This window comes from Bison bison, unplaced genomic scaffold (assembly GCF_000754665.1).
Source record: "Bison bison bison isolate TAMUID 2011002044 unplaced genomic scaffold, Bison_UMD1.0 scf7180017864535, whole genome shotgun sequence".
NCBI lineage: Eukaryota > Metazoa > Chordata > Mammalia > Artiodactyla > Bovidae > Bison > Bison bison.
In genome coordinates, this window is record NW_011495084.1 from 3457823 (window position 1) to 3471952 (window position 14130).

General features: G+C 40.4%; 2 protein-coding genes across 6 annotated transcripts in view; one reads left to right on the plus strand and one right to left on the minus strand.

Moving 5' to 3' along the window:
• Nucleotides 1-7064: 7064 nt before the first annotated feature.
• On the minus strand, nt 7065-13537 carry CCDC59 (coiled-coil domain containing 59). The gene is made up of 4 exons (XM_010832027.1): nt 12952-13537; nt 10381-10693; nt 9196-9295; nt 7065-7567 (listed from the first exon to the last, which is right to left on the minus strand). The coding sequence occupies exons 1-4, from the start codon at nt 13100-13102 to the stop codon at nt 7406-7408; spliced, it is 726 nt and encodes a 241-aa protein (XP_010830329.1). The 5' UTR covers nt 13103-13537; the 3' UTR covers nt 7065-7405.
• The window catches only part of METTL25 (methyltransferase like 25), a 111941-nt gene continuing 111083 nt past the window's right edge, over nt 13273-14130 (plus strand). For all 5 annotated transcript variants that reach the window (XR_824532.1, XM_010832024.1, XM_010832023.1 and 2 more), the window contains exon 1: nt 13273-13537. Coding sequence is in view for 4 of the 5 variants with exons in the window: in XM_010832024.1 (XP_010830326.1) it covers nt 13294-13537 (244 nt within the window). In the remaining variant the exon portion in view is untranslated. The remainder of the gene's footprint in view (nt 13538-14130) is intronic.

Consider the following 14130-nt stretch of genomic DNA (forward strand, 5'->3'; position numbering starts at 1 on the left):
TACAAGACCTTTTAGAACTAACACCCAAGAAAGATGTCCTTTTCATTATAGGGGACTGGAATGCAAAAGTAGGAAGTCAAGAAACACCTGGAGTAACAGACAAATTTGACCTTGGAATACGGAATGAAGCAGGGCAAAGACTAATAGAGTTTTGCCAAGAAAATGCACTGGTCATTGCAAACACCCTCTTCCAACAACACAAGAGAAGATTCTACACATGGACATCACCAGATGGTCAACACCGAAATCAGATTGATTATATTCTTTGCAGCCAAAGATGGAGAAGCTCTATACAGTCAACAAAAACAAGACTGGGAGCTGACTGTGGCTCAGATCATGAACTCCTTATTGCCAAATTCAGACTTAAATTGAAGAAAGTAGGTAGGGAAAACCACTAGACCATTCAGGTATGACCTAAATCAAGCCCTTCTGATTATACAGTGAAAGTGACAAAAAGATTTAAGGGCCTAGATCTGATAGATAGAGTGCCTGATGAACTATGGAATGAGGTTCGTGACATTGTACAGGAGACAAGGATCAAGACCATCCCCATGGAAAAGTAATGCCAAAAAGCAAAATGGCTGTCTGGGGAGGCCTTACAAATAGCTGTGAAAAGAAAAGAAGTGAAAAGCAAAGGAGAAAAGGAAAGATATAAGCATCTGAATGCAGAGTTCCAAAGAATAGCAAGAAGAGATAAGAAAGCCTTCTTCAGTGATCAATGCAAAGAAAATAGAGGAAAACAACAGAATGGGAAAGACTAGAGATCTCTTCAAGAAAATTAGAGATACCAAGGGAACATTTCATGCAAAGATGGGCTCGATAAAGGACAGAAACTCTATGGACCTAACAGAAGCAGAAGATATTAAGAAGAGGTGGCAAGAATACACAGAAGAACTGTACAAAAAAGATCTTCATGTCCCAGATAATCATGATGGTGTGATCACTGACCTAGAGCCAGACATCCTGGAATGTGAACTCAAATGGGCCTTAGAAAGCATCACTACAAACAAAGCTAGTGGAGGTGATGTAATTCCAGTGGAGCTATTCCAAATCCTGAAAGATGATGCTGTGAAAGTGCTGCACTATTTGCCAGAAAATTTGGAAAACTCAGCAGTGGCCACAAGACTGGAAAAGGTCAGTTTTCATTCCAATCCCAAAGAAAGGCAATGCCAAAGAATGCTCAAACTACCACACAGTTGCACTCATCTCACATGCTAGTAAAGTAATGCTCAAAATTCTCCAAGCCAGGCTTCAGCAATACGTGAACTGTGAACTTCCTAATGTTCAAGCTGGTTTTAGAAAAGGAAGAGGAACCAGAGATCAAATTTCCAACATCCGCTGCATCATGAAAAAAGCAAGAGAGTTCCAGAAAAACATCTATTTCTGCTTTATTGACTATGCCAAAGCCTTTGACTATGTGGATCACAATAAACTGTGGGAAATTCAGAAAGAGATGGGAATACCAGACCACCTGACCTGCCTCTTGAGAAACCTATATGCAGGTCAGGAAGCAACAGTTAGAACTGGACATGGAACAACAGACTGGTTCCAAACAGGAAAAGGAGTACGTCAAGGCTGTATATTGTCACCCTGCTTATTTAACTTATATGCAGAATACATCATGAGAAACGCTGGACTGGAAGAAACACAAGCTGGAATCAAGATTGCCGGGAGAAATATCAATAACCTCAGATACACAGATGACACCACCCTTATGGCAGAAAGTGAAGAGGAACTCAAAAGCCTCTTGATGAAAGTGAAAGAGGAGAGTGAAAAAATTGGCTTAAAATTCAACATTCAGAAAACGAAGATCATGGCATCCGGTCCCATCACTTCATGGGAAATAGATGGGGAAACAGTGGAAACAGTGTCAGACTTTATTTTTGGGGGCTCCAAAATTACTGCAGATGGTGACTGCAGCCATGAAATTAAAAGACGCTTACTCCTTGGAAGGAAAGTTATGACCAACCTAGATAGCATATTCAAAGGCAGAGACGTTACTTGCCAACAAAGGTCCGTCTAGTCAAGCCTACAGTTTTTCCTGTGGTCATGTATGGGTGTGAGAGTTGGACTGTCAAGAAGGCTGAGTGCCGAAGAATTGATGCTTTTGAACTGTGGTGTTGGAGAAGACTCTTGAGAGTCCCTTGGACTTCAAGGAGATCCAACGAGTCCATTCTGTAGGAGATCAGCCCTGGGATTTCTTTGGAAGGAATGATGCTCAAGCTGAAACTCCAGTACTTTGGCTACCTATATTTGCGAAGAGTTGACTCATTGGAAAAGACTCTGATGCTGGGAGCGTTTGGGGGCAGGAGGAGAAGGGGATGACAGAGGATGAGATGGCTGGATGGCATCTCTGACTTGATGGACGTGAGTCTGAGTGAACTCCGGGAGTTGGTGATGGACAGGGAGGCCTGGTGTGCTGCAATTCATGGGGTCGCAAAGAGTCAGACACAACTGAGCAACTGAACTGAACTGAACTGAATTATATATAGTAACCCTGGTGGATCAGACTGTTTATAATCTGTCTCCCAATGCAGGAGACCCAGGTTCTATCCCTGGGTCAGGGAGGTCCTCTGGAGAAGAAAAGGCAATCCACTCTAGTATTCTTGCTTGGAGAATTCCATGGACAAAAGGAGCCTGATGGGCTACAGTCTTTGGGGCTGCAAAGAGTTGGACTAACACAGAACAGCAGATCAGTGCCTGCCAGGGACCTCTTTGGGGAGCCCCTGGTAGAATTGATGAAAAAGGGGCATGAGGAAAATTTTGGAGATAACAGTGATGGATTTGTGATTACGGTGATGGCTTCTTGAGTGTATACATGTGCCCAAACTTACCAAATAATACATTTTAAATGTATTCCATCGATTATACCTCAATATATGTTTGTAAACCTAGGGTCACTAAGCCCATGAAGTGTGCATTTCTGATGTAAAGCTCTCAGCTCCATGGGTGACTCAATCAAGTGTTCTCAATGGCAATTATCCAAACACTTAAAGAGAGCCCAATATTAAACTTACAGTAAAATGCTGATGTTTCCCATGTTTTAGTATAAATATTTTCCCTTTCAAACTCCTAGGGAGAAAATAAAGTCTATATATTAAATTACCTTTCAAATTAAACATCCAAAGGCAAAAAAATTTAAACCCCCAGATCCATTTCTCTTGCCTTTATAAGGTAAAAATCCAACAAAATTAAAATCCCTCCCAGTTTTATTTTGTTCATTCACAGCCAGAAAAGTTAATGCCTAGACGGATTCCTACAGCCATGGCAGCCTGTGTGTTTTCCTTGGCATTTCCTTTCTCATTTGGCACCTCAAAGGTTAAATTAGTTCAGCATCAAGTCTGTGGTATGTCTCAATTTTTAAAAGGTCCAAAGATTTAATAGAACATCCAACGTAGTCGTAACACTTGCTTTATGCTCACCAAATTCATTGTGGTTATCATGGACAAAATTATGTTCTCAGAACCAAGTAGTTGTAATTGTCAGTTTATAGCAGAAACTCCATTGTAGAAAATCATTGGTACATAGAAGGAGGATAACTGGGGTGGCTTTAGTCTCATCAGAATACCAGCCAGTTTATGCCAACTGTCAGGGGCCCATGCCCTGCACTCGTCAACTAAACCAGAAGAAACTTTGCATCAAGAAGCTAGATTTATCACCATGCATTTAGCATGGCACACTGTATCTTCATTCTGGCATTTCAAACACTGATGCTGTCTTGCAAAGTAGAGATTTGCCGTGGAGCAGTGCCAGTCACCAGGTCTCTTGAGGTCCTGATCACATCTAGTATAATCAAATATATTCAGATCTTGCTCTTTCATACTGAGTTTTATGACTGGCATGAACAATTTAAACCAGGAACTTCCCGAGAGCTCTGTACTGTGTGCAAGTTCTCTGCCTTAGTGAAAGTTTAAAAGCAGCAAATACTGATACAAACATCAATGTTTAGCACATCTGGATTTTTTCTGTCATCAAATTCTTGCCTCAGATGAAAGTTGCATTCTGGTAGCTCTTCAGCCTCTGATGAGGCCCCTGATGCTCACCCGTGAATTTAAATATAGTTCAAGGTCAGACTGCTGCAGCTTGCATCCTGAGGCTGCCTGCACATGCCAGTGGCTTTGTTAATGACAGCACAGCCAGAGTAGCTCGATAGATCCCGTCTTCGCGGGCATCAGCGGAGGCCATCCAGGTCAGCATTTGGGCAAGCCCCACGGCCACATCTTGTGCTTCAGTGAAGCCTGTGTGTCTCCATCACTCCCCTCCCCTCCCTGCTCCTCTGTTGAGGCCTGCACTTTTTTGCTTAAGGCCCTATTATCACACTCTGCCTCTGCAGAAACCATCAGTTTTAAGTGGACATAGCAGTAAGAAGCCTACTACACATTTATAAAAACATCAAATTAATGGTTCCATATAAGCCTCTGTAAACTACCAAGATCAAAACTCCTTACATACTGAAGTCTGAAAGCACATGGTCTGGCCACCCAAAGCTTCTCCACTTATGTATCATGTTCCCTCACATTTCATTCCTGCTTTATTCCTTAAGGTACTGACCCATGCAGCACGAACTGGAGTTCCAGATATTACATTCCCCCAAGCACTGGCCTCTTCCCTGCTCTGCCTCCAACCCCATTCTCTCCTTTATCGACATAGCCTGTTCTTTACTGTTTTCAGTGTAAAAATAGTAATTAAGGGTACAAACTCCCCGTAGGCAGGCCAGTGAAAGTGTTCTTCACTCAGTCTTGTCCAGCTCTTTGCAACCTCAGGGACTGTAGCCCACCAGGCTTCTCAGTCCATGAAAATTCTGCAGGCAAGAATGCTGCTGTGGGTAGCTATTCCCTTCTCCAGGGGATCTTTCCAACCCAGGGATTGAGCCCACACCCCCTGCACTGCTGGCAGATTCTTTACTGCCTGAACCACAGGGAAGGGCAGGCAGGCCAGGTCCTCTCCCAAAGTGATCATATACGTAAGTCATACCTCCCTCCCTGGAAGTACAGTAAGATCAGTAAGGAGGCCATGTGTGTTAGGTATGGGCGCCCCCTTCATGTGGAAGGACACATCAGTCATGGATAGAAGTGTTAACCCCATCAGTAATAATATACATCATAACTATTTTTAAGACTTTAAGCTTTTAAATATATCCCAAGTTTTCTTCCCTTTGTAATTTTCTTCATGCTGTCTTCACCCATAATTCTCTTCGCAATCCTGAAGGCTTTTCACACAGGCCATCTCATTTGTGAAACTTCTGATCTCTGTAACCAGATGAACCATCTCTCAAAGACCAAGACCCTGGTCTAGGGCTTAGAGGATGAACCACAGCAACCACCAGGTTGCTTGTTAGAGCATCTATTATGGAGCCCCTCAAGGCTACTCGTCTTGGGATAGGGCTCTTGAATGTGCATCTTAAGAAGCTCTGCGGGTACATCTCCGGTGCAGTCAAGTCTGCATCTTTTGTCTTGAACCCAATGGCCACTGATTGCTTCTCGTTCTATGATGTTATTTGGCACTTACTGCCATCTCTGTTCCTCAGAGGAACTTGCATATATAGCAGGTAGTGAACAAAAAGTTAAAATGAACTTCACTAATTTTTACTCATCTTGCAAAAAGACCAGATCTGTAATGTTTTGTCCTGACATCTAGAAGTAAAACACATGTAAAATCAGTATTAAGCAGTTAACTATTTTACACTGCTTCACAGTCTACTGTTTTTACCAATGTAGCCAAATTTAGGCTGAGTTGTTCATTTTAAATGCAATATATACATGAAAAAGTCACTCAGTCGTGTCTATTTGCAACCCCATGGACTGTAACTTGCCAGGCTCCTCTGTCCATGGAACTCTCCTGGCAAGAATACTGGAGTGGATAGCCCATTCCCTTCTCCAGGGGATCTTCCCGACCCAGGGATGAAAATCTGGTCTCCTGCACTGCAGTCTCCTCAAACCCAGGTCTCCTGTAATTTACCATCTGAGCCACCAGGAAAGCCCATATAATATAATGTACTGCAAATTATTAAGCAATGTTCTTCTCTGTAATAAAGAATTCCTCTTTAGTAAGTCATGTTTCTTCAGCGTCTTCTATTGCACCTTTAAATGTAGAATCATCAGAGCTACCAAAACCTTAAAGCAACATTGCGGTGCACCTGTTACCACTTATAAAGGATAGCATTTACAATGCAATGTTTTACGATTATTGCGGTTCTTTTGCTTATAATGTTGATAACCCAGCCTATCTGATTTTGCAGTGATTTCAAGGAAACAGGAGCAGCAGCACTGCAGTACTTTCCCTTGGTTCACAAAGGTACCAACAGACACAACACTGGTAGGTCCCGTAACAATTTTCTTACATGATACGGTCCCATAGGATCTGGAAAACCTAAGACCTGCTCTGACACTGCGAGGTTGCCATCACCCTTCAAAAAATTCTACACTATGCAGTGAGTTGGCAAAAAGGTTTGTTCTGGTTTTTCTGTAAGTTATACAAAAGCGCAAAGAAACTTTTTGGGGCAATCCATTACTTCCACTTAAGGGAATGATTATAAATTATCAAACTGTGCTTTATGAAGACCACACTATAACAGTATATAGGATATAATGTCGTGTATAGGATATACATTGGAGAAGGCAATGGCACCCCACTCCAGTACTCTTGCCTGGAAAAATCCCATGGACAGAGGAGCCTGGTAGGCTGCAGTCCATGGGGTTGCTAAGAGTCGGGCACGACAGAGTGACTTCACTTTCACTTTTCACTTTCATGCACTGGAGAAGGAAATGGCAACCCACTCCAGTGTTCTTGCCTGGAGAGTCCCAGGGACGGGGGAGCCTGGTGGGCTGCCGTCTATGGGGTCGCACAGAGTCGGACGCGACTGAAGCGACTTAGCAGCAGCACAGGATATACATATACATAAAGTGTATAGGATCCTCCCCCTATAAAATGTACTGAAGATAAATTTAAAAAGTTCAAGGGGAGTCTCTGCCTCCTTCAGGATTCCATAATTATAGAATTTTAAAACTATAACAGTTCACTGCTAAACTTAAACACTTATTGAAATGATCTGTTGAAAGCTTTGCTCCCTTACTTTCAAAACACTTTATTTCATTTGAATTTCATACGGTACAAAATTATCACATGCTTGAACTTGTCACGCAAATAGCAGGTTCTTTCAGTTCTTAAGGGCAACCTTCCTTCAGTGGTAAATAAATAAAAATCAAATCATATATAATGTAGAGCATATATAGAAAATTTTCTTTTAGAAAAACAAAAATATTTGGATATCTTATTTAATATAGCTTAGCCATTCAGTTTATGTTGACAAATTTAGTTATATGTTAGGAGGGACACTCCATATACAAAAGAACTCAATAGCAAGCATATATTTTAATGGTTGATTAGTCAGGCAACAACGTCTGACTTAATTATTTTCTTGTATTTTTTTTAGAAGATACTCCATTTGTAAATTCAAGTTTGGTTGGCCCTTTTTAGTCTTTTTGCTCAGTATTTTGAACACTTCCATTTTCTTCTTTTTGTAGAGCCTTTGAGCTTCTTCTCTCTCTTGTTTTCTCCTCTCAAATTCCTGAAATTATTAACATATGTAATTTTCATTAGTGACAAACAGTAGATATTGGTCACAATTCTGTTGAAATAGCTATCACCATGCAAACACTTCAAGGTCTGTCCTGTATTTTTCAAAATGTGAAATGCTACTAGTAAGCGCAGTAGTGTACTCTCTTTGCCTTTAAACTATCATATGTGCTATAGCATAGCATAATGCAAAATCATTTAACAATTTTAATTTTGCATATGAATAAAATCAAAGCACAAAGACAGAAGGCATATTTAATAATTTCATCATTTAATTAGATCCACTGAAGAGTCAGAAGTGACTTTACAGGTTATCTAGTCCCTCTAACACTGAAATCATTTCTAGAATATCTGGTATTCTTTTAAATTTGCCATCTGACAGATTTAATTCAAGTATTTAAATTCAAGAAGTACTTACTGACTGTACACTGTATACACGTAAAATATTGTGCTAGATATTATGATTTTGATTATTTAAGAATTATCAGGTTCATCTGATTTGCTAAGATCAAGACTTAAATTCATTTGCGCTTACAGAAAAATCATTCAAAGTTATATAGATCTGAAAAATACTACTTAAAATACTATTCTCATATATAAAAGTGAAAAGTTTCTGAAATAATACAATAAGTGCACTGTTTTTGAACTTCTCCTGTAACACATATAGCTTCCACATGACACACCCTTACATTTGTATGACATAATTAACAAAGTGCTTTCACATACATTACATAATTATATACATCAATATACTATATTTTAATATATAACAGAATTTTTTAAAATGTTGTATGTTTTACAGTATAATGGCTCTTATTTCATCTAATATACTATTTACAAAGGTGGCAGTATCAGAAGGTTGGTTTAAAAAGGAAAGTATACTGTAACATTCTATGAAACAGAGGTTTAGTTTTTCCATGGAGAAATATTCCTATTTCACTCTAGTCTGCCATCAGTTTAAAAATAATCAAATAAATTTTACATGTTAAACTTCCAGATTTCTTAATTATACAATCTGTAAAACTAACACATACAAGAAATTATATATCAGCACCAACTTTGGGGTCTTTTTGACTGATGTGCTAAACCTTTTTAATGTGATACATTAATAGAGCTTTAATCTAAGAAATACGAATGAAACACAGATAAACAATTTTGCTGAAGCTGCACATGATTTTGTTCTACTCATTTAAAAAAGCTATTATAACTGTGGGTTTATGAATGATAACAAAGAACAGTAACTTACTGCTAAGTTAATCTAGTAGGGTTTTTAATGAGCAAGAAAACTCTTTAAAATATTATTTTATTCTAATACCTCCCTCTGACTTCTACTTGCTTTGATGTAAATTTATAAAAATCTATATTTTTTAGTAGTTTTCAAATTTTATTATGTATAATCTTTTGAGGCAATTGTTAAAAAATGACTATTACTATCACCTTCAAGGGTAATATAAACAATGGAGGAAGTGGAATGTTGAAATTCTCCAGCTCCTCTCAGATTATTCATTTACCCACTAAATACTTACAGATGGGCATACTATGGGCCCCATATAAAGAAAAGCTTACATATACACTTAGGATAAAGAAAAATGAATCTAAATATTTTAAAATAGATCTTACTTGTTTCTTAGCAGCACGCTTCGCTTGTATCTGCTCATATTCTTCCTGTGCTTTTTGATTTGACGTTTTCTTTTTATTTTTCTTTGGAATATTACTGGAGCTTTGCAAGATAAATGAAAACAAATCATAAGCATTAAAAATAATATAACCAAAATTATGTCAAAATTACATCAAATATAGTACTTATATAGTCAAATCTCATTAATGCAACTTGAGGCAGGGGGAGAGATGTTGAAAGAAAGACGTTAAATCTTGCTAGTAAGACACCCAAAAAACATGTTAAATTTTTTGTTATATTTTTCAAGATATAGAAGGTGATAAATATAGAGTCTTGGAGAAATAGTTTAACCAGGGAAAATACAGAAAGTTCTGAAAGGTCCTAAAATGTTTAAAGAAGTAAACCAGCATAAGTATGGTAGAAATGACAGGCTGCAAAGGCATTAAATTGAAGGATGTTATGAAGGACTTTATGGGTGTACACGAACTTTAATCTCAAAGTTCTCTGACCACCTTGTCTCTATTCCATTTCATTTGTTTTTTAATTGCAATCAAGTATATGTTCTCGGGGCTGGGGGGATCCATATTAATAATAGTAGTAGTAGCAGCAGTAGCAGTTAACAGTCATATACCACTTTCCCATGTATCACATGCCTTTTAAAGGACCATATATAAATGAAGTCATTTAATCACCACAACATCATGAGATAGGTCAGGGATACTATAGTCTATAAATAATCCATCCTGGGGTGTGCAACATGGTAGCTGTAAATCACATACTTACTATTATTAATACCATTTTAAAGAAGAGGACATTGGGCACCAACATATTAAAGCCACTCCAGAGTCCATGATGCACTACACTATAATACCTCTCAAAAGTTAGATTTTTAAAAACATAAATAGCAAGCATTAAGCATGGTCCAAATAAATGTACTTGAGAGGCTTAAATCTACAACCCAGATCTCTTAATTCCATTCTATTACTTTGTTTATTAAACTTACCTAACATAACTCAGTCATTTAAGCTATCACGAAAGTCTCCATGAAAATATTTTCACATAATCACTTGCGATTTCTGAAATGCCCTAAGGCAAACTCCCATTACTATAGAAACTGTTCTATAATCTCTTTCATAAAATGCTACTTACATCCACAATAAAGAATTTCAAAAGACTGTACTACATACTTTATTCTTATGCTACACGGTTCTGCTGGCTGAGGCTGCTCAATGCTACAGCGTTCTTCAGACAAAGCCTGGTCACTGCTACCTTGGTCTTCTGGCAAAGGCTGATCAACTTCTTGTTCTGACAGAGGCTGGTCAGCTTTTCTAAGCTGCTTCTTGAGTCTTTCCTCTTCAGCTAAATAAAGATGTTTCAGATGATCAGGATACCAATCTGTGAAGGGGGATTCACTTGGGGTTTGAGACTTCTTTTCCCTCCGGAGTAATTTCTTATAAGTTTGCTGAATCTTGAGTTTTCTTCGAAATGCAAAGCCTTGTCCTGTTGAAGAATACATCAGTCTTGAATTACTTTCTCAGAAAACACTGCATGAAAAATGTAGTTGTTAATTTAAAACAGAAAACTTTTTACACCATCATGTTCAGATGCTAGATTTCACTATGTTTTGTTTTAAAATGTTATTTCAAGAAAAGAAGTTGAAGCTACTGGAATAAATAGTACCTTGGTCCTTTGCAAAAAGACTAAGCTAACAGAAGTTGGGAAGAACTCAACTGAGAAGCAAAGAAGGAAAGTCTCAAAGAAGGAAAAACAACTAGAGTGTTGCACAATTCCAATTTATTGTACTCATAAATTAAACAGATTCATTAATTCACCTAAACACTTAATCTAGGTCTTCAATAAATACCTAAGGGGGGAAAAAAGCCCTTACTTCTATTCAACAGTATCTGAACCGAGAACTTCCAGATGTTCAAGTTGGACTCAGAAAAGGCAGAGGAACCAGAAATCAAATTGCCAACATCAACTGGATCAGAGAAGAAGCAAGATAATTCCAGAAAAGCATCTACTTCTGCTTCATGGACAACGCTAAAGCCTTTGACTGTGTGGATCACAACTGGAAAATTCTTCAAAAGATGGGAATACCAGACCACCTTACCTGCCTCCTGAGAAACCTGTATGCAGGTCAAGAAGCACCAGTTAGAACTGGACATGGAACAATGGACTGTTTCCAAACTGGGAAAGAAGTACGTCAAGGATGTACATCGTCACTCTGCTTATTTAACTTATATGCAGAGTACATCACATGAAATGCTGCGCCAGAGGAAGCACAAGCTGGAATCAAAACTGCAGGGAGAAATATCAATAATCTCAGATACGCATTTGACATCGCCCTTAGGGCAAAAAGCAAAGAGGAACTAAAGAGCCTCTTGATGAAGCAAAAAGAGGAGAGTGAAAAAGCTGGCTTAAGATTCAACATTCAAAAAACTAAGATCATGGCATCCAGTCCCATCACTTCATGGCAAATAGATGGGGAAACAATGGAAAACAGTGACAGACTTTATTTTCTTCGGCTCCAAAATCACTGCAGATAGTGACTGCAGCCATACAATTAAACAGGAATTAAAAGATGCTTATTCCTTGGAAGAAAATTATGACAAACCTAGACAGCATATTAAAAAGCAGAGACATTACTTTGCGGACACAGGTCCGTCTAGTGAAAGCTATCGTTTTTCCAGTAGTCATGTAGGGATGTTGAGAGTTGGACCATAAAGAAGGCTGCGGTTGAAGAACTGATGATTTTGAACATGTGTGGTGTTGAAGAAGACTCTTCAGCATCCTCTGGATTGCAAGGATGTGAAACCAGTCAATCCTAAAAGAACAGAACTCTGAATATTCATGTGAAGGACTGACGCTGAAGCTGAAGCTCTCATAGAAAAGACCCTGATGCTGGGAAAGATTAAAAAGGGGACGACAGATGACAAGATGGCAGGATGGCATCACCAAGTTTGAGCAAGCTCGGGGAGACGGTGAAGGACAGGGAAGCCTGGCATGCTTCCCATGCGACCATGAGGTCGCAAAAAGTCAGACACGACTGAGTGACTGAACAACCGACTCCAGTATTCTGGCCTGGAGAATTCCACGGACAGAGGAGCCTGGCAGGCTACAGTCCATGGGGTAGCAGAGTCAGACATGACTGAGCGACTTTCATTTCACTTCACATCTATTATTTTACCTTAGAGAAACTACTTCTATGACCGATTTTTTACAAGTAATTCAACATTAACCAGGTTAGATGGTGGTGTTTGACTTTCTCAACAGCAATGATCAGAAAACTGTACTTATTTAAGATTTAGTAGTCCATATGGGATTTAAGAGTACTTAATGACGGCAAGATAAAACGAAAAATACTAAAGCAAGTAAATATAGTAAGGCAAAAATAGACGGTTCTGTGATATTTTTAATTAGTAAGGGTGAGAATCGGTAAATTTCTAGCTTGCCTTCTAGTCTTTACTGTAATACATGCAGGTTTCATGGGGAAAACGTAAAGGAAAGAGTTCTGATATTTAAAAAATGAGCGTAAGTCGAGGAAAATGTTTAAAGATTTAGAGTGAGCAACACTTCCTCGCCTTCTCATCCAGGGCTCTGAAAACCCCACAGCTTCAGCGAATTTAAGAACAGATTTCCTGGCTCCAAGTAGGGCTGGGTCTGGTTCCTAAATCCTTCCCAGCTTGGGAGGATGGCGTATCCGAAGATTTCCTAGGACCGAGGACTTGTAAAAGGCTGCCTTCTTACATACGTACCTTCGCGAACGCTCCCCGCGAAGGCTTGCAGATGATTAGGTCGCCACGTTTTCCGTTTCACATTCTTATTTCTGAATTCAACCGGTGAAACTCTTCCACGCGTACCCAACCCCCCTGTCCGCCCTCTTGCTGCCGGCCAAACGGGCGCCATGGCACACCAACCAAGGCGCAGGAAAAACACAACGGACTCAGTCAAAATACGTCATCAGGCAGAAGCAATCCATCGCCCACCCAAAAAAAATCCACATCTGAGTTCTATTTATCCGGCCTTTCCTGCTTCCCAACGAGCCCTTGCCTCGAGGCTACGTTTGCGCCACCTACAGTCCGGGAGGGTGGGGCGTCATGGCGGCTTCCGGCCAGCTCCCGGTGACCCAGGACCTGTCCACGTTACATGCCAAGTTGCAGAAGCTGCTGCGGTTCCTGAGAGAAGCCCTGCCCATTTCGAATGCACATACGGTGGACTTCTACACGGAGTCTGTGTGGGAGAAACTGGTTGACTTGCCCCCAGAGACGGTGCTGTCGGCGCTCAGGACGTCCGCGGCGGCGTCAGAGGCGTGCCCCCTAGAGGAAGCCGGGAGAATGTCAGGTGAATGGCGGGTGGGCGGGGCGGGCAAGAAGGCGGGAAGAGACCCCGGGCCGTGGGTAGTGTCCCCGGTCGCGGAAGTCGAGCTGAGGGCTGTGCCGGCGGGGAGCGGGCCAGGCAGATCGCTGCGTGGGAGGGAGCGGAGCCGCTTTTCCGCCTCCTGATGGCGTGGCTCTGTGACCGCCTCTCGGACCTCGCCTCTCGCCTCTCGGACCTCGGGTGCTTTTGTATTAACACAGTTTAAAAAGAACAAGAAACAGTGCTAGGACCTTTCTTTAGTAATTCAACTAAAGAAATTTTTTTGATTGGAGGGAAACGCGGAACAGTGCTTACAGATCCGTGTGAAAACACAGCAGGAGATGTCATCACTTAACGTGATTGAGTCTTTTGGATTCTTGATTAAGATCATTTCAAGTGGTGATTATGCTGCCGCTGCTGCTAAGTCGCTTCAGTCGTGTCCAACTCTGTGCGACCCCATAGATGGCAGCCCACCAGGCTCCCCCATCCCTGGGATTCTCCAGGCAAGAACACTGGAGTGGGTTGCCACTTGCTTCTCCAGTGCACGAAAGTGAAAAGTGAAAGTGAAGTCGCTCAGT